This window comes from Cyclopterus lumpus, chromosome 9 (assembly GCF_009769545.1).
Source record: "Cyclopterus lumpus isolate fCycLum1 chromosome 9, fCycLum1.pri, whole genome shotgun sequence".
Classification (NCBI taxonomy): domain Eukaryota; kingdom Metazoa; phylum Chordata; class Actinopteri; order Perciformes; family Cyclopteridae; genus Cyclopterus; species Cyclopterus lumpus.
In genome coordinates this window covers 9,598,416-9,619,375 of record NC_046974.1, presented here as the reverse complement: position 1 = coordinate 9,619,375, position 20,960 = coordinate 9,598,416, and the positions used below count along the sequence as shown (strand labels likewise).

At 40.9% G+C, this 20,960-nt stretch overlaps 1 protein-coding gene across 1 annotated transcript in view; it reads left to right on the top strand.

The window, feature by feature from the left end:
* Positions 1-20,960, top strand: part of galnt9 (polypeptide N-acetylgalactosaminyltransferase 9) — a 76,614-nt gene that overhangs the window by 13,323 nt on the left and 42,331 nt on the right. The window contains exons 3-4 of the mRNA XM_034541872.1: positions 7,615-7,781; positions 14,490-14,664. Coding sequence (XP_034397763.1) covers positions 7,615-7,781; positions 14,490-14,664 — 342 coding nt within the window. The remainder of the gene's footprint in view (positions 1-7,614; positions 7,782-14,489; positions 14,665-20,960) is intronic.

Genomic DNA, 20,960 nt, shown 5'->3' with positions numbered 1-20,960 from the left:
TGCTGCAAAATCAATTCATAATATTACAGTCGCAATTGTCTCTCGGACAAAAAAAACAAAACAGTAATCCTCTTTCACTGCCCACCAGCCTGAATTTCTCTCTTCTGCCCCTCACTTCTTGCATTTGACGTTCTTAACTGAGATACCAAGGGACTTAAGTAGGTTCTGTGTTATGGTTATTCATTGTCCTTGGTTTAGGTATGATAACATCTCATTGGGCTGTGGAGTGAAAAATAATAAAAGGCATACTAGCTAGAAAGATAACTGATGCCCACAAAACAAACACAAATATGTTAAATGTGACTAGTGTCACTCGAAAATAGAAAAATGCTATTCACCGCATTCTACCTGTTTTTTTTACCCTCCAGTTTTTCTCCTGCAAAGGAATTCAGATTCAATTACTTCAAACGCACCTGTATCTCCAATCTCACATTGTCAAAAGGTTTATTTATATTTTGTCAAAATAGTTAAACCCAAAACACCAAGGACCCTTGTCTTGTGTGTGTCTGCCTGTGGGATGGTGATAACCAGAGAGGGGTGCTGAAGAAACAGGCTTACCTCATCTCTTTAGCCTCTGATACTGCAGAATGGGATCGCAAGGTCTCCACGATGCAGGATCTTCTGCTGCAAATTGTTGCTCTTTCCAGTGCCACAGTTTATCTCCTGGTTGGGGGGGGGGGGGGGGGGGGGGGGGCGGAGGGGGTTGGAGGAATGACAAGGCAAACGATTATCTTTCTGAGAGAAGTGCTTGCGGATTGGAAAGTTGCTTTGGTGTTGCTTGCACTGCACGGGTTGCAGGAGGTTAATGTGAAATTTCACAGCAAATAAGAGCCGCCAGTGGGGAACAAGTCAGAGGGAGCACTGAGCCACCCGGCTGGCGGAGGAGGAGAAGGGGGAGGTGTGATTGGAATACATCTTAATCAGGCGCTCTGTTTCTGTCAAAGCTTGTTCCGGGTCAAATTATGAGCGCTGGCCAGTGAGTTCAGTCCCATTACAAACAGATGAGTCGATCGCTCATCCTGTTACGGCTTTACAAGGCTTCCCCCGCTACCGCAGACAGGTACAAATTTAAGTCTGAGCAATGCCCTAAATTGGATCCAGTAACTAGGGCAATGGAACTACAATATCACTTTAGGATCTCAACACTGAAATCCAGCTTCCCTCCACATCTCAACTAGAAGCGATGAGGCTGCGTTGCCCCCTCTGACATTTTTCGAGAAATTACCGTGGTAATGTATATTAAACGCAGCCTCTCCAGTTGTTTTGCACACTGGCCAGGTTGTGGCTGTGTAAAGGAGTGCCGCGGTGCAAAAAAAATTAAAAAATCTCCATTCAAACTCACTGCCAGATTTGTCATAGTATTTATAGACCTGGCAAGGCTGATTGAGAGAGGTAATAGAGAAAGCTGTGGAAGGGAACAAAGGAGTTGCTGAGGGAGAGCATAAATGCTCAGGGAAGGACTGAAATGATACAGTAGAGGGGTTATCAATCAAAACACTTCTGCACTTAGGAATAAAGCACAAGAGAAGGGCTTGAAGTACAAATAGGTGTACGCAACGTGCTCCATCATAAACACTCTGTGCTTTAGTTTTCCTTTTATAACCTCTGCTGTCAAATGCATGTGGACTGCATGCGGTAATGAAAGTGATTGATAACAGTGCATGAAATTAAACTTTCCCAGTCCAGAACAGCGAGCCCTAGTCTACTTGCACAGTGAGACTATTGGCAGTAGATTGTCATTCCGATGCACCAATCGATGCCAGTATTAGGTTCAAGAGTCACGTAAGTAAATAAAAAGGATCACGATGTTTCAGTGCGTCTCAAGCTCCTGTATTATAATACAACCACCTTAAACATTGTGGCAATAGCTAAGGATGAACCTTACACTGTTGCAGTAGTGTCACACAAAGTAAGACTCAGGCAGATGTTCGTACATTCATCAGGTGGTGACAAACACGACTATGACAAATTACTAGTAAACTAACACATAACATCTAACGTTCGTATCTGTTAGATGTCGGAAAAGGTTTTGCTAAAAAGTAAGTTGTAAGTTAATTAAAATATACATATATATATATATATATTATATCTCTTAATTTTGTTATTACTTTGACTTTCATTGTTTTTTAAATGCAACTGCATTATCTGCTCCAACACTTTCCCAAACTGCTATTTTGCTTGGAATTGTACGTCTATGTCTTTTTCTTTTTCCTTTTGTCTAAAATAAATTTGACATAACAAGAATTATTTGGGACAAAAGACAAAACAAGAAATATTGTCTGATTAATTATGTGCTCTCTGTATGCCAGTACCTGTAAGAAACACACTGTACCAATATATGTTGTCTGTTTACTCCAAAATAGAGTACACCAGAATGCATGAGAAGAAGTTATGTTCAAAGCAACCAGCTCAAATTGCAAGGTAATCATTAACAATAGAAGTTAATGTGACAAGTGTACTTTACCCACGATGTATAAATCAGAATCAGAATCAGAGTCATTGCACATACAAGGAATTTGACTCGGGGAAAAAAATGCATAACAATTAAACATAGACATAGAATAAAACAAGTCAAGTCAGTGGGGGTGCCGGGCTTTGTTGATGAACCCGACTGCAGCTGGAATGAAACTGTTCTTGTGGCGTGAGGTCTTGGTCCTGATGGACTGCAGCCTCCTGCCAGAGGGAAGGGACTCGGAACACTTTGTGTCCAGGGTGAGAGTGGCTACATTCATACTTGCCCGCTTCAGGGTCCTGGAGGCGAACAAGTCACAGAGGGCCGGCAGATTGCAGCCAATCACCCTCTCAACAGAGCGGATGATACGCTGCAGCCACTGCCAAGGACAAGGGCAGGCTGCAGCGTACCAGATGGAGGAGCAGAGGATGGACTCATATGATGGCTGTGTAGAAGTGCACCATCATGGTCAACTTCTTCAGCTGCCTCAGGAAGAACATTCTCTGCTGAGCAGAGGTGATGGAGCTGAGGTTCTGCTCCCATTTGATTACGGTGCAGCCCAGGAAGCGGAAGGACTCCACAGCGTTGACGGGGGGGGGGGGGGGGGGGCGTCACACAGGGTGATGGCTGCGGGTGGAGCTGCGTTCTTCTGTAAATCAAACAACCATCTTTGCTGTCTTTAGAGCGTTGAGCTCAAGGTTGTTTTCGCTGCACCAGGACACCAGATGGTCAGTCTCCCACCTGTCGGCGGACTCATCCCCACCAGAGATGAGTCCAAAGAGGGTGGTGTCATCCACAAACCTCAGAAGCTTGGCGGACTGGTGACTGGAGGTGCAAGTGTTGGTATATACACAGGGGAGAGAACGAAGCCTTGGGGGGAACCAGTGCTGATGGACCCAGCTTCATGTGCTGCATCCTGTCAGAAAGGAACTCTGTGATCCGTTTGCAGGTGGAGTCGGGCACGTGCATCTGGGAGAGCTTGTTCTGCAGCAGAAAAGGAATGATGGCGTGTTGAATTTCAAGTCAATCGGTCATAGGAGGCGATTGGTGTGGCCTTTCTACCTTAAAAAACAACATTCAAGACCCCTAAAATATATAATGTTTCACCAGTCCTGATATGCATGTCAACTTGGGGGAGTTTTGGGATATGATGAAGCCCCCAAAAAGCCAATTAATTTGGCACAATAAGAAAAAGAAGAAACACTACAGTTTCAATGGGGCCTTCGCTGGCCCACCGTTGTCAGTGCTCGGGCCCTAAAAAGATACCATCTGTTGTGTCTTTCTACATAATTGCTAGTTGCTCTCTTGCCAAATCTCATTGTTGAAAGGTTAGAAGTTGCAAACACATGCCTGACAGACACACGCACACACACACACACACACACACACACAAATACTCACACAAACTAGCGGCTGTAGAGGACAAGGAGGGTTCCAATGGGTGGAGAAAAGAGGATGTAACTATAGCATCATGCTGGGATCCATCTGCTGTGTGGCCGTGCCCCAGCGGACTGACCCCACGGATGCTGCTGACTCAGGCTGACATCGCAGTTCACCGGGGTATCAGTGCGCCGAGCTCCAGTAGAGCTCAGATGGCTCACAGTAAGGGTGGAAGATCAGGGAACGTGCTGTCTTTGAACAAAACACGCTCAAGGTAGCAGCATTTTGACTTTGATACCAACATTACCAAGTTTTATATCTAAAAATACGACCACACAGTGAACAAGGAAAAACATTAGCAGTGTCATAAGCGGTTACATTGTGATAACGATGAGGTTTTAATTTGATGTGTTTTTCAGTATGCAGAAATAACACAGTATAACACCACACAAGTGATTGTATGCAGCTCCATAATCTCACTGTGTCTTATTAGTTGAGATAATAGATCTCTTTTCTAGCAGCCTTAATTTGTGTTTCAGGACGATGAGACAATTATTTTAAAATAACGCCCTAACCTGACTGAATTTCGACCTCACTCGTTGCCTCTATCACATCCAATGATCTGTGGTAGCATGTGAGGCTGATACATTGTGCAATACTTCACTGTCTTTAACACAATCCTGGTGGGAATGTTTGGCAAAAGACTTCAAGCTGAGCAAGATTTGCTGAAGCTAAACAAAACTCATAGATTTGTTTACATTATATTTGATTCATGTCAATTTGATATTCCAATATGGAATAATATAAAATTCATTGGAGTCAAAATCTTTTATAAATAATTCAACCTTACAATAGCCACGTCACTATCCCTACTTAATGAGACAACACTGCTGAATAAGATATGTGAAAACATGGAGCAACAAATGGAGCGAGTGAATTGGGTTTGTCAGCTGTTGCGTTTGGAGCTTAGTTTTTGCGAAGTGGCAAGATTCACAAGATGTTGACTGTGTGTGTGTGTGTGTGTGTGTGTGTGTGTGTGTGTGTGTGTGTGTGATCACAGTTGCCATAGGAATCATCTAAGTGTGTCAGTCCAGTCAACACGGTTATTTCTGACTTCAAAACCACAGCATGCTTGTGAGAAAATACAATTTTTTTCTGGTGGTGACAGTCTTGAGAGTATCAGCAAAGCATAGTAACTGGGCTGTTGTTGTGTGAGAGTACAGTACATTTTATTAATTATACTAGTGTAAGTGTTCACAGATGTTCAAAAGAGGTAACCATGGAGTCAATGTAATGTTTGAGATTTGGACATTGAGGCATGACGGGTGGTGTGACAGCTAACAGGTTAAGAGATGGAGGACATTGACCACATTTAAAAGGATACTTGTAACCCAGTTTTGCGTTTCACTGGTTTTGATCATATTTGGGCTCATGTTACATAGAGATACTTGGTTATTCACCTCCCTCTATCGGTAATTCTGACATTATCCAGGCTTCTGATTGTCTTTGTCAATAGAGGCATGTGATTGCCTTCTCCACATCCAGCCACACTCTGTTATTTCTGTACTGAATGAATTCCCACAGCATTTGAGGATGAACCCAGTTTAGCTGCCAGAAGTCTCAGACAAGATTTGGCTTCTCTATCAGAATCAGAATCATTTATTGGCCAAGTGCGTTGCACATACAAGCAAGGTGCATACAAATAAACAGACATAGGATAAAATAAAATAATACAAATATAATTTAAAAAATAAACATTGTGCACTAATAGATACATAGGGATTGGTGTTTGAGCTGAGGGAGGGGGAGCTGGTGGTCATGGGACTGCTCTATTGTGTTTCAAAGCGACAGTAGAACTGGTTCAGATGGTTTGTAGGTCATTCATGGGGTGGGGGGGGCTTTAGGTTTGTAGTTGGTGATTTGTCTGAGACCTCTCCAGACAGAAGAAGAGTCACTTGCTGAGAGCGGGTGTTGCAGTTTCTCAGAGTACAGTCGTTTAGCGTCTCTCACCGCCTTGCTAAACCTGTATTTGACTCTTTATACAAGTCCTTGTCCACACTCCTAAACGCCTGTTCCTTTTCAACCTTAGCTGATGGAGTTTCGCTGTGAACCAGGGTTTGTCATTGTTATAACTCACCCTGATGCGTGATGGTATCCAGCCATCTTTACAGAAGCTGATGTATGAGGTTACAGCCTCTGTGTACTTATCCAGACTGTTGGTAGAAGTCCTGAAAACATCCCAGTCTGTGCAGTCCAAGCATGCCCGAAGACCCTGAATAGCTTCACTGGTCCACTGCTTTGATTTCCTGACAACAGGCTTTAATTTCTGCCTGTATGCAGGAATCAGATGGACCACAACGTGGTCAGAGTGTCCCAGTGCAGCGCGAGGAACGGCGTGAAAGGCTCCACTTATTGTTGTGTAACAATGATCTAGACTAGAGTGTTCCCCTCTCTGGTTGAGCAGTTTGATAAACTGTTTGTATTTAGGGAGTTCATGGCTGAGGTTTCCTTTGTTAAAGTCTCCAAGGACAATAACTAAGGAGTCCGGTTTGGTCTGCTCCACACACAGTATGTGTAACCATTAATGCAAGGCGATGCAGTCTATCCATGACATTGCCAAAGTCACACTTTATTTAAGCTTGTATATCATCATTACGTCAATTAGTATTGTTTGTTTCAAGGGGAGGACGTGTTGGTCTGTCCCCCTCAGGATGAACTGTAATCACTTTAGAGATCCTCTCACCTTTAATCTAGATTAAAGCCATCATCTAACCATCATCACGTCACAGCATTTTAATTTGTCCAATACTTTGGAATATGACAAAATACAGACACAATTAATAACAAGCCTCAGCAGCACTTTTTGCTATGTGCAAATTAGAAAATGTTAGAATGCTACCATGTTAAAATAAAATGGTGAACATGGTAAACATTATGCCTGCAATTTGAGCCTGTTAGCATGCCGAAGAATCTGGGTTTCAAAAAGAGAACTCCAGTCAGCATATTCAGGTTTGAAGAGTATGGCAGCTATACTGTAGCATTAGTCACAGTACACTATAGAGGATCCGGGTCTGGGAGCTGCAGCTTCACCATCAAATGGATGTGATGCTTCAAATTATATCTTAGAAGAGTGCTATTTTTGTCATTGTTCGTTTGATTCACTTAGAACAAGGTTATCTCTTTATTAAGTTATCCCTTTATTTTTTAACAGAAATATGAAGCTGGATACACATATCTATTGTACTGCACATTTAATTACATTTCAAAGAGGTAAAAGCTTCTCCAACCAGTAGAAAGAAGAGGCTGATTTCTCAACACATAATACGTTAGTGTGGGTGTGTAGGTGTAGGTGAACCACAGGTGTAATCACATTAATCATGTCTGCATCCAATTTACCGCAGGTGTGCCGGTTCCAGGGCCCTGCTACTGCACATGCTCACTGTCACTACATCTTTCTGCAAAGTCAAAATGCCTATTTTACATTGTCTATTTTAAAGCTTCTGTCAGAATTACACACCATTATTCTTTTATTTAAATAATGAATTAGCTATTTCTTATGACTGAGTTTTTTAAATTGTATAATTGCTCTGCTTTATATAGCCAGAGCTTTCCAATAATCCTTTTGTATAGAAGGTCTTTAAACACCTAAATAGGTTTTGCCGAGACAAAAGATAGATATTACACCTGGATATGAAAGTCGTATGTATTTCTCAGGGAATGACATGCAAACAAAGTGCAGGCAATTTTAGCTCTGGCTAATAATCTTAAATGTATCTTAACAGGTGTAAGCTGTTGACGTACCCAGAAGACCTTCCTCAGATCTCCGTGGTCTTCATCTTTGTGAACGAGGCCCTGTCAGTGATCCTGCGCTCCGTCCACAGTGTTGTCAACCACACACCAGCACATGTGCTCAAGGAGATCATCCTGGTGGACGACAACAGTGACAGTGGTAAGACCTTTGACAGCTTCATTAGTTGGATTAAAAAAATAAAAAAGTCTTTAACCCCTGGTGACTTAATGTATATGCTCTGCAGGGAATTCATTTATGTTAGTCACTGAGATGTTGTCAGTTGCTGTGGTTTGATCCAATATCGTTCTGATCATTCCTTTTTGCAGCACATTTAATTGTTCCTCATTTACAAGTGCTCAGACTTAAAATCATGAAACCTGTAGAACCTGCAGTTTGTCATTGTCTAATGCGTAAGGTTCGGCTATTCAGTTGAGACAGTCACCCTATTCATCATCTCTTGTCGTTGCTGGTGGAACGCAAACTTAAGGCGTCATACACAACTGAGTTAGCGTGATGTTTTTGGACTCCAGCCAGAATGATCAGTCTTCTAATGCTACAGGTTCTTATGTGTGTTGGTGTGTGTGTGTGTGTGTGTGTCAGAGTCAGTTTTCTGGGTGTTTGGTTTTGTGAGTAACAGTTGAAGGGATAGAGAACCCCTGAGGGTGGGCTCTTGCACACCATGTTTTAAAAATAGCTTAAAAAAAGAGGGAAGAGAAGGGATGGGATTGGTCTCGTCCTTTGCTAAACTGCTGTTGCTTACTACTGTCTCCATGGCGATGTGGGCAAATGCTTCAGTTGCCTCCACACCATGACGCCAACAGCAGCTGACGATGCTCGGCTCCACATCCCAAAAGCTTTTCCGTTTGGAGAGGGAGGGACAATGAACTAGATTCCAGACGACACTTGGCCCTCCTTCACTTGGCACAGCGTAACAGGCCTGCCTCCCTCAGGCTGGCAGTGGAAAAGGGCGCATGAGTAACATACTGAAAGAAGGCCGAGCAGGACTCAACTCTGGCACATCTCTGCTCCCCGCTGAGGCTCTAACTGCCTACAATTAAACAGGCAGCCGTTAACAGCCAATGAACAGATACAAATGGAAGTCGACCCCTCCTCTCATCATGTCGGTCTGCCCCACGCATTTTGACTCTCGCAAAGGTTTTCCTGGAATACATTTTCGAGGACAACCCTATTTTTACTATGAAGACTGCAACATTTCTGACAGCATTTAAATGTATTGCATTTCACGTCTACTCCCTCCCATGAAATGTTATTATAGCAAGGGTGGAAAAGAAACCGCATTTAGACTCTCATGATCACAAAGGCTCTGGAGTAACTCCATATTAATTATATTATAATAATTAATAATATTATGACTTATCTACCAGCAGAAACTCTAGAATACTTTAAGACAGCTTTAATTAATATATTTACATATGGACAGATTATGTGTTATGTAGGGTTGTAATGATGCATCAATATGGAATGATGTATATATTATATATATTTTTGTCCACCTCCTTCGTAACATTGAAACAGTACTTAAACATGAGAAATATGGCATTTTATGGTAAACAACAGGAGTTTTGTTTTTAAAGAATAGATTCTTTATCATGTAGCTTTCCAAATAATCTATTTATTATTGTAAGAGAAGAACAACAACATTTAAATTAGTTTTTTAAAGTTTTAAAATGGATTTGACAATGAGTACATCTTTGTCAGCAAATTACATGTCTGATATCCAGATATTTAAACCACAAAGTTCCCAACGCATTCCAACTAATTAATCCCTATAGAGTCCCCTAATTTGCCACAATAATACCTCTGGCATGAAAACTCATCAGAGCTGTTAGAATGAAGTTGTCTCCAGCCAGAGGAGGAGACAGATTAAAACTGATGTACAAGCACTGTCCAAAACAGCAAGGAGCAAAACCCAAGGCTAAACTTATGGCTTCTGTCACTTGTTTAGTAACCTTTGCTATAAAGCATTGAAGACTGGTGTTTAACATCAGTGTGCTGTGTGCAGTTCACTGACATCACGTTACATGACTACCAGGTGTTGATGTTTTTGGTGTCCGTGTACATCTATGAGGTCAAATCCAGGTCACTGCCTGCAAACCGACACGTCCATCAGTGGCTCTTACTGTATGTTTACCAACGGTGATGATGATTTGTGCAGAAGTGTGAGCTGTTTCTCGGGAGGCGCTCTGCTGTGACATTAGACAATTAATATGCAGGCTGGTGTGCTTGACCTTTTCTGGATGGCTCTGTCTGTCCCCTCTCATGTAAACAAGGCTCAGTGAGATGAGTGGAGGTACAGACACACTCACTTCTGGCATAATAAATTAAGCACCGGAAGCATGTTTGCCTTGAGGCTGAAAGGTTTATTCACAGCACTGGTCCAAACTAAACTCACATTCCAATTGATGAGCTTTGGCTGTGTGTGTGTAATAGGCAGGAGGACTCAAATGTATTGTTGTTCGCCATGTTAGCAGCGTACCAGCATGGAAAGGCTTAATGAGCCTTATATAATTTAATCCCAGCAAATACCACCATCACATTGATAACTTAATGATTCATATAATAAAAACAGAGTATAAACTGAGGACCAGTAGAGTACAGCTTGTAGTATTAATTTCAAGTGAAGCTGAATTACTTTTAACATTACATTCATTAAATCTGATTAAAGATTGGAGGATTTTCAAATTACCCCGCAACAGAATTTTTGTCTGACACATTGTGACACTTGCAAAAAACAATTTAAAAAAAGACACTGTTTAATTCCTATATAATGATCTTAATTTGGTTTGAAAGGGCTCAGTTCCATGACTTTACGTTTAATTGAAAGCCAGTTGCAAAAAAACTATTAATGGGAAAGAGTTTCTCGCACTCTAACTACGACACTCGCATACTGCACTCAGTCACTACTATATGGTGCATATATAGAGCAGGTAATGCAATCACCGAGCATCGTAATAAAAACAAAGAGGAGAGGTGATGAAAAGACAGAAAGCAGAGCAAATGTTTTTTTCAGAATTTATCTGTCAAAAAAAACAGCCTAATGTTGCCGGGGAAGAATTTTAAATGAGGTGGATGTGTGAAGAGTCACTAACACATGAACCAAGTTACCATTGTGTTGTTTCTGTCAGAGGTGGATAACCTCCAAATTGCTGACGCACAGATTATTTCCACAATGCACAGGCCGACTGTCAAAACGTTCCCCACTTTAGTGAAGGGCTTATACTGTCTCACTGCATTTAGATGTTACCCCAGGATGAGGAGTATCATTTTACTTTTGGCAATGGTGTTTTTGAATATTTAATGAACAACAAATTACTTGTGGTGATTCAGTTTACCAACTCCACTAGTCTGCTTGTGATCGATTGTGACCCGTTTCTGTTTCTGTGTCTAATACAAGTCGATCAATCCACTGTTAGAAGAATAAGGTCTGTCAGAGACCAGACCTTTGTAAACGCACAAAGAAACTCAACTGATGCCTGTTCTGAGGCTGGTCTTACTGGATCGGAAACCAAAAAGTCCTGTGGCTTATTTTGAATGTGGGTGTACCTGTCTTTAGTGGGCACAAAGGAGGCAGTATGTGGAAGGATATAATGCAGGCTTTGCAGCTTGTAAGTGAACTCTAAGGCTTTGCCCCAGTTTAAATAATCAAAGGCAGGTTCAATAACTCTCTACCATCTATCCTCAACACAACAGCTTCCATAATCTCCCATATCGCCAAAGGAATTCATGGTGCTCCTTGCGCAGTACACCATGCGTTCATTTTAAATTCATGGTATGATGGATAGTTATTTATCCCCAGTTATGTTTCACTGCTACTCCTTTAAAATGTATTCCCTGCTCCATAACTCTCCTCCCATGGATGCAGTTCAATGTTTTATTTGCTAGGATCAAGGGGAGGCCCATATATTTTCTCCTTCCCAGCAAAGCCCAGTAATTATTGCACTCTAATAGCTTTTATCATATTGTAGCTGCAGAGCAGGTCGATGATAAAGGAGACCCAATGCATAGGTTAGAAATATTCAACAGTGCAAACAGCACCAAACTGAAAAGGTCTCTGGACCTTCAAAGAGGAGCAATGCAGCTTCTGACAGTGACTGATCCAAATTGGAAGGCAGTAAAGATGAACCTCGTTATTCCTAAATAAGCTTATGTGACATGTACTAAATGCTAACAGCAAGCTCATTTGTATCCGCTGCTCTGAGACGCTTTATAGCAAAGATGAAATAGGAAAGGTTGTCTCAGTTCGTGAGAATGAAATCGATGGCCGAAGAGCAAAACCTCCTATCTGAAAAATGAATACCAAATGCATAATACAAAAAAACCCAAAAAAAAACAAAGTGCACATAGGAGGGTTTTCTCCACTTTTGCTGGATCATTTTGCAGGAGGTTTTGCACTTTGGCCATCGAAATGCGCTAAAATTATATCTTATCAGATTGTAGTTGAAGTACTTACTTCAACTTTACTAAAAGTAAAATTACAGAAGAATTATGTGCAAAATGTACTTGGAGTATAGCAAAAGAAAACTAAATCAGGAAAGTGAATAGCTACTTTCCTGAAATATAATAGAGTTAAAGCATAGTATAGTACTTGTATATAATGTAATAATTACTCTCCATCAGTGATATTAGACACCTACATTGAGGAGAACAAATCCAACAGACGGAGAGAGATGGACATACAGAGAACATGGAAAGACCACGTGGAAATGCTGGAGATGAAATCTACTACCTACTGCTGGACATGTGTCGATGTTAAACTTAAGAGTACTATTGAAATGGAAAACAAGAAATCCACAGACAGGGACAGTCACAAACTGAGAAAGTTCCCATGAATGTTTGCTTTAATCATGAAAAGGGGTCATGGAAGTTTTGGTTGATTTAGACCATTGTTCATATTTATTTCCAACAATTCTCCAGAAATGCACACATTTAGCGACACACTGACGCTCTCTCAAGCTGGGTAACAGTTCACTCACAGTGCGAGACTAGCCTGTGGCTGATATGGCCCTCTGCCTGGCAACCTCCATCCATCCAAGAATAGATAAGTTGGCCTATGTTTATAAAAGAAAATAACATGAATCTGTCTATTATTTGAATAGTTCAGTATTGTATGAAGATAACAGGTATGTTTATGAATGTCAGTGGCAGTAATAGGCCATCGCTAATTTTCGTTTCCACATTTATGTTGAAAAACAATAACGTAAATTTGAATAGTTCGTAAGCATGATTATCATGCAATTGACAGAAAATGTTGAGTCCCTGCTCCATCACTTTCAGTTTGGGAGTCCTTGGCCTGAAAAAGGTTGAAGACCATAACCTAGAAACAGACTCCTGACAATCCATCCACTGTGTCTCCTCAGTCACACAGACAGAGGATTTGTCTACCATTTCTCTACTTTCACTGGCTGATTTATGTTGCGAGTTACAGTCACAAACTAGGTGTGGATGCTGTTCAGAGCCAGTGTGCCACAAGCGTCCTTATTAATCTCTCCCTCAGAAAGTGGAACGCTCAGCAGAAACCCAGAGGAGAAGCTCAAACAGCCATCTATCCTCCAATGAAATGCAGACAGCAATTTGTGCAACTGGCTGTTTATCGTGCAAAATTTTTCCAGTAATGACAGCCAAACTTGTCTGTGAGAGCAGAGGAGGAGATATGTTGTAATCCAGCTAGAATAAAGATGTAATTGGTGGAATGCATTAGACAGTCACTCTGTACCGCAACCTCTACAGTGAAGATTGTCTCAGTTGTGACAAATGATCACTGCTCTTGATTTAGTTGGATTTTACTTTATTAATAAAAGTTGCCAAAGATGTTATATGTGCCCAATGTCAGCTGGGATCGGCTCCAGCAACCCCGGGGCTAACCTGGGGCTCAATTTATTTTGGTTGGACATGCATAGATTATGGCCTAAAGTAGTGAAAATACAAAAGTCTTAACCCTGGTTAGCCTGAAGCAAAGCTGTCCAGGCCCCGGTGTTGCTGATTAGGCTTTTCGTTGGACTCAATCCCAAGTCTTTCAGGTATAAATTCTGAGTTTGACCCTGTCATCCACCATAATCTACTCCCTACACATTCTGACTATACTACTAGTCACTACTTGTAGTTTGAACTATTGCCAAATAGCATGTGACTATACTTACCTAGTAAAACTCAACGATAGGCATACGCAATACCTCCCCCCACCCCAAGTGGTATGTCATGATTATTAATGTTATTAAATACATCTAAGCTTTTCCTACCATGACTTGTCAAAATGTCTGCACTGAAAAAGGCTATTACATGTTCTGTTGACTTAGCTGGCTTGCTAACATAAGCCACTCATAAGCCTACACATAGGAATCACTCGGAATTGGAGGATGTGTCGGTGTTATCAGTTAACGGCTTTACTGTGAAGACAAGACTGCATGCAGGACTAACGTTAAGGTAGATAACGTTGATAGTCAGTAAATACTGACTTAACCTTAGAGTGGCTGCTTGTTAAACCATTATGCTTGTTAAACCATTATGACTCACATTATATTGCTACACGTGTTACCAAAGAGGTGTTGTGTGGGTTTCGAAGCTTTGGAGTTGGAGTATAAAGGTGCCTTTGACGAGGCTCAGCTCTATGGTAAAGTTATGCGAAATGTTTAATGAGTAACTTGCCAGTGCCTGGCACAAGTTACAAGCATTATGCAATACAAAAATAAAAAAATTAGAGAAAAAAAATTACACTAATTTTCACTGCAGTCTCAAGACTCATGGCAAGTTTGATCAAAACCATCTTGGAAACATATTTTCACTTGCTGTCCTTACACATTTATTTGGATGGAATTTTAAGGAAGAATTTCTCTATCTGCCCTCTTTCAGTGGATCTGAAATTCAACTTGGACCAGTATGTGAACCAACGCTACCCAGGCCTGGTAAAGATTGTGAGGAACAGCAAGCGGGAGGGCCTGATCCGAGCCAGAATACATGGCTGGAACGCGGCCACGGCTCCTGTCGTTGGCTTCTTTGATGCCCACGTCGAGTTCAATCCTGGATGGTAAGAAAAAGTCTTATTTAACATTAGAAGGTCTGAGCTGTTTTTCTGTCCTTTGTCACCTTTGCGTTGTGGTTTGCTTTTCATATTTTCGGTACAGAAGGATGTTAAGTAAGATTATTATCGTTGGAATATGCAGCTTTCTCTGCCCTAAGCATTTTGATATAGTGCCAGGTCAATTCTAACTGATACAGCATTTTTAGCAGAATGACCCCTATTATTAGTAAGGGTTTATCATTAATAAGCTTTCCTCTCTGGCATTTCCTTTTAAATTGTGAATAATGGCTTTGGTTAGAACTGAATAAAAAGACTTAAAGATTTAAGATTTAAATGACACTACCTGTCCAACAAATACACACTTATGATAACAGAGAGCACAACAATATGAAAGGCAAAAGTGAGTGTAATTAAAGAGAATAAATGTTGAGCATTTTGACATCATTGTAACTGCAGGCTGTGGACTTATTTTGAGATATGAAATTACTTCTGGGGGTCTCAGTCCAATGCTGCTTGCTGCTTAAATTTAACAGCAAACAAGTCACTCAAATAGATGTAATTGGCACCTAATTAGAGTGCCGTGCTGTCAGTGTTTGAAGATGAAGTGTAGCTGTTGTTCCCTGGTTCACAAGGAGGGTTGAAGGAAGAACAGGAGGGATGGAGGAGAACAGCAGAGAGAAATGGTTAATTATACTTTTTCTACTAGAGCTGTATGGAGCAATACAAACTAGTTATAGTTGGGCTCACCTCCACGTAGCACTAGTTCTGGAACCAAACTCCTGGAGAGTTAGTCATGTGCTAGTCATAGATTGTCCATAACGAACACCGTGTTCATACATAGAGCAGTTCATTGGTGTAATTGGTACCAGAACAACGTGGTCCAAAGACTGATGATCAACTGTGTGGTCATATCTGCGTCTGTATGTTTTGGACACTCAGATGAAGAGTGCACCGGAACTGCCAACTGATCACCTCTCCAGGTTAGGAGTGAGTCACTGCCCCAAGCGAGGAAGTTAAAATATCTCAGGGTCTTGTTCACGAGGGAGGGTAAAATGGAGCTTGAGATTGTGTTTTCCTGTGGTGTCCACAGTGAAGCTGTGAGGCATTGTAACATACTGTTGTTGGGAAGAAGAAGCTGAGCTGGAAGGCAAAGCTCTCGATTTGCTAGTCCATCTATGTATGACCCCATCACCTATGGTCATGAGCTTTAGGTAGTAAACGAAAGAAAGAAATCACAGATACAAGTGGGCAAGATGAGCTTCCTCTGTAAGGTGACTGGGCTCAGCTTTAGATAATTCATTTTGCTTTGGGCAACACAACAACTTGGTTAGGTTTAGGAAAGAGAAATCCTAATTGACTTTCCATCAGCATTGTTTCCGTGGTGGAGGTATATCATTTTACATTACGAGGTTGTGGTCCTTTCACATATTTCTGTGATACCAGGCCGGTATGAAGAGTACAAATGGCATTCTGTACACATGACATCTATTGCTTCTGTCCATCCGGGGAGAGGGATCCTCCTCTGTTGCTCTCCTGAAGGTTTCTTCCCTTTTTTCCCTGTGAAAGGTTATTTTTGGGGAGTTTTTCCTGATTTGATGTGAGGTCCTGGGACGGGGATGTCGTATGTGTACAGATTGTAAAGCCCTCTGAGGCAAATTTGTGATATTGGGCTATACAAAATAAACTGAATTGAATTGAATTGAATTATAAGCCATTCCCATAGAAAAGCATGCAGTCTGGATGATTTTGAACAATTTCCTGGTGTAGGCTTTGCTCACGTCTTGTATAAATACAAATACAATAATAATATAGATATTTATGTGAAATAAACAGACACAGATAGTAGGATAATGTCATACTACCATGCTGACATGAAAACAGGGTACTAACATGCCAGGTAAAAACAAGCTTCTTTCAGCCATTCACCACCAAACACATTGACCTCTTAACCCTTGTAGGGATTTAATGTCCTTTGATCATTGTCTCTCAGCACTGTTTTGTAGCATGAATACAAACTTGAGGCCCGAAGGATGTGCAAGTCGAGCAGCCCAGTCAACTGTAGGCACTCAGGGAGAAGGTAGCATCATTGCCTAGGTGCAATACTGAGGATAATTGATACCCTGTGGATACCTCATCTGTTTTCCCATCTGTTCTTGCTCAAAAATAGACGTACCTTTCATACCCCCACATAACCCATTCACCTCTGCTTCAGATTCCTCCTCCACAGCGTTCTTGCTATGCCATCCCCCCCAATGTTCTACATGTTGAGGCCGTGTTGGTGAATTTCCTTCGAGTTAGTTCACATGCTGCCATTCCTGCCCCCCCCACACACACACACCCTCACCCACTGAAGCGCCTCCATTTTCCTTTGATAACCGACTGACTTTATTTTTTGTTGTTATTCTGCTTCAGATTTGCTTTTGTGTGAGGTTTTATTTACAGGAGTCAATGTAAAGTAGAGCAGAATCTCTGTGATCTTTAGATACTGGGTGAAGCGATATTGCAACGTAGGAGATGACGGGCATCTTCAAGAATCTCCTTTGTGCTGCTTAAGTATCTTTTGTGAGTGTGTGTGTGTTTATTATCTACTGTATGTCTGAAAACATTCTGTGCTGCTCCTTTACTCCAGATACCATTCACTCGTGGTATCTACGCTATCTATTTGCTTGAATGGAGGAAGCTCCCCATTTATCATACAATGATTATTCACCATTGCACATCCAGTGATAAGTGAGATGGATGGTTCCTCTTGATGTTGAGGTGAGTCTCCCACAATGACCTTGGACACACTGCTTGTGTATACTGAGCCAGAGACAACGCTGCCAACACTCAGCTGCAGTGCTGTGATTTATTGGCAAGGCATTCCACCTGGTATGCTGTACATTTGCAGCTGAAATGTATTGCTGGTTGGCATTCCTGTAAAAGCAGACATAATTGTACCACACTGTACAGTGCACTTGACAGATGTTTCTCATTTCCTATCACCATGTTGGTTTATGAGGAGTAAATAAGTGAGAAGCGTTTCCACCAGAGGAGTAATGTAATCAGATTTCCACGGCTTTGCTGTTTTAATATGAGGATTAGAAATCATTGCCGATTATTAAGGCAGTATTGCATCAGCTAAATGTTCATAATCCATCTCCTCTAATGCTTTGTATCCATCCATCCTTGAGACAACGGCTGTTCATTCTGCTCCAAACAGGACCCGTTTCCTTCTGCATGCTCTGTAAATAAACAGGATTAATGACAGGAAATGGGAGCTTTTTGTAATCGGGACCTATTGTATTCTACCATACACCTGCAGTGGGACGAGCAGGACATTTATATGTATTTGTTCTGCACAGTTTCAATCTCAGGTTATTAACACATAATGATTAGAAGTGTAGCGGCTGCTCCCTGCTGAGTGTACGCTGGAGATAAGATTGTCATTGCAGGCCGGTGGTAATGAAATACATGCTCCAGAAAACAACACTTTAATGCATTTTGAATGTTCAGCTGCTGACCATGGTGAGTTTATCTAAGAACAAGGCTTAACAGTTCCAACCAACCTCTGCCTCCTGTAATTATGAAATATATAATATCTGCAATATCCATATAGTATTTACCAGTTATTTAATATTGTTAAAATATCATTGACTTGTAATGCTCTGCAGACAAATTAATATTATAAATACAATTGGTATGTAACTTCCCGAGTTCTTGAAGGCTGAGGAAATACTTTTTAGCAAAAGTAAGTGATATAGCTTTCGCTCCCTGTGTCTGGCGGTGGCTCAGTGTTTATGTTTGTCTGGAGAGGAGAAAGAAGGCTGCAGCCATACTTAGTGCTTCAGAGAGCGCAGGCCAGGCAGGCAGAGATTTATACCGTCTTTACATTTGTATCGTATCAACTGCATCATGCATCAGCAAATGCATTTAGAAGTAGTGTGGACCCCTTTTCTAGTTCATGCTTCTGCATCTCTACTCCATGATGAATGGAGATTCTGCGCTGATATGTTTTACTTTCTTTAGATTTTGCAATATGTGCTCTACATGTAAATGTCAACATGTCTTATTGTTCTCAACACTAGGGTGCATTTAGAAATGAGCTCCGCAACAATATCATTGTGGACCGTACAGGTATAGCTTCCATATTAAACTGTAAGGTGTATAAGTTAATTGAATTGAAACGCATTGTTGTGAAGTGTCTGTGTGAAAACATAAATTACTAATTTAGAGAAATAAAGAGAAAGGAGAAGTAAAAATGTGTTATTAACTTTACTTATTGTATAAAGATATAAATCTGTATGAGCATTAATAAAAAAAAAATCGAGAATAGCCTTAATACAAATCCACCCAAATTAAATCTCCAGGATTCATTTTATTCATTGCCTCCATGATTTCACTTTACGCAGCTCAACAATTTAACCCATCTTGTTTTGAAACAGTCAATAGTAATTTACTTCATGCAATGCGTGATGTGATTAATGGTTAATTTGTTGAATTTATTGCTCCATAGTCCTTAAAATCTTTCTTCAAACTCTGCTTTGGCCGCCAACCACCTGTATACATTAGAGTATATTTAGAGCAAGTTAGCTTTAAGCACTAAATATCTCTTATACTGTATCTCTTACACTGTATCTTTGGTATTTGTCGGAGTTAAGAGAGCATTGTTTTTTCTTGCTTCCTTATTGAAGCAATACATTGAACAACTTCCTGAAGTGGAAGAAAGAATGAAAGAGACACGTTCAACCACAATACAACCAGCTGGAACAAATTGAAGCAAGCACGATTGCATGCTCTCACATAAATTGTTTGAGTCATCCATGAAAGCTACTAGTTCCCCCTGCATGAGTAGCTCACACTTTCTGTTGCTTTAAGAGATCTTATTTTAAATGCTGATGGACCTCATGCTCTCTGGGGTATAATTCCTACCACAGTTAGATTCATTATCTGATAATTACCTGCTTCAGAATCAATAACTGTGTATCTGTTGATCTGGACATTCAAACTAAAAATGTAATCTCCAAAGGGACAGCTACAGGATTTTGACATCAGCATTGTACAAAGGTATGACAGATAGTGAAATATTCTGAGTAAAACAGATATGAATTGCAATTGTACAGTGATATTTATACTGTCTGGTTCTGTTGGTTTAATTCTGTGAAATGTGTGCACAGCCTGATGCGAGTCTCAACAAAGGTACCAGATATTATGAAAGACAAACAGTCAGCCATAAAGAGTTAGTAAATCAAAGGACCTCATGCTTCAATATGAACCTTTACACAAAAATATTATGGTGAGGAGGACGGCAATGGAGGTTCTCAACATGTATTCATAATATTGGATGAGTCATTGCTGGAAGGGGGGAAAATCCTGTAATATGGAACAGAGAATGATTTGGGCTGATGTGGACGAATTACCATCTCGGTGTTATGCAGATGAAATGGCAGATACAGGAGGAGGAATGACATAGGCTCGTCTGTCAAAGCCAGATGTGTCCTCATTTCCAAAACGTCTCTATCTTATCAGCCTCATGGATCCCTGAGGTACAGGAGCGGCTGGCTGGCTCCGGGATGTTTGGGGGTTCTCAAGGATTCAGGGTTATGAATGGAAGATGCTGTGATGGCAGAAAGAGCACCTTGAGGTTAGGGAGTGTAAAAGCAGATTTAGTAGCAGCAACACATCAGCGAACCACGTCAGTAACACAACATTAAACAATTCTATATTTCAGCAGGTAAACACAATTACTCATTGATTTACATAACTATTTGCCGTCAGCTAAGAAAAACCAAAAGGATTAAAACACAATTTATTATATTGCAACCGGCAGCAGTAAAAATGCGTACAAAAATATTCATAAACGTATTTTCTGAATGAAGTCTGTCTGTCAGATCAATTTGATTGTTTTCTATAAAAGAGAGTATCTGGCAGACATCAGCACATCTTCTGTATGTTTTGTGAAAAAGGCTATATATATATATTTTTTTTATTGGCTATGTTTTCATATTTTTCACATCAGTCTCTGTTCCTATACTGCTTGGCCAGCTCCTCTCCACCATGTGCGCTCCCTCATGCCCTTTATGAAGTGTCCCAGCCCTGCCTCAATTAGGTGTCTTAAGCACCTGCAGCTGAGTGAGTGATGAGCCATTTTGTGGTGTGGCAGCCGATCATGAACGTAGCGCCCCTCCACTACCTGTCCCCTTGTGATGCCACAATGTTCAGTGGGAAACAACACAGAAACAATCCAGGGAGCGGGCTTCTTTTTTTTAAGCCTAAAGAGCAGTTTTTTATTAACAGTGAATGAGTGCCATTTTAAAGTTCAA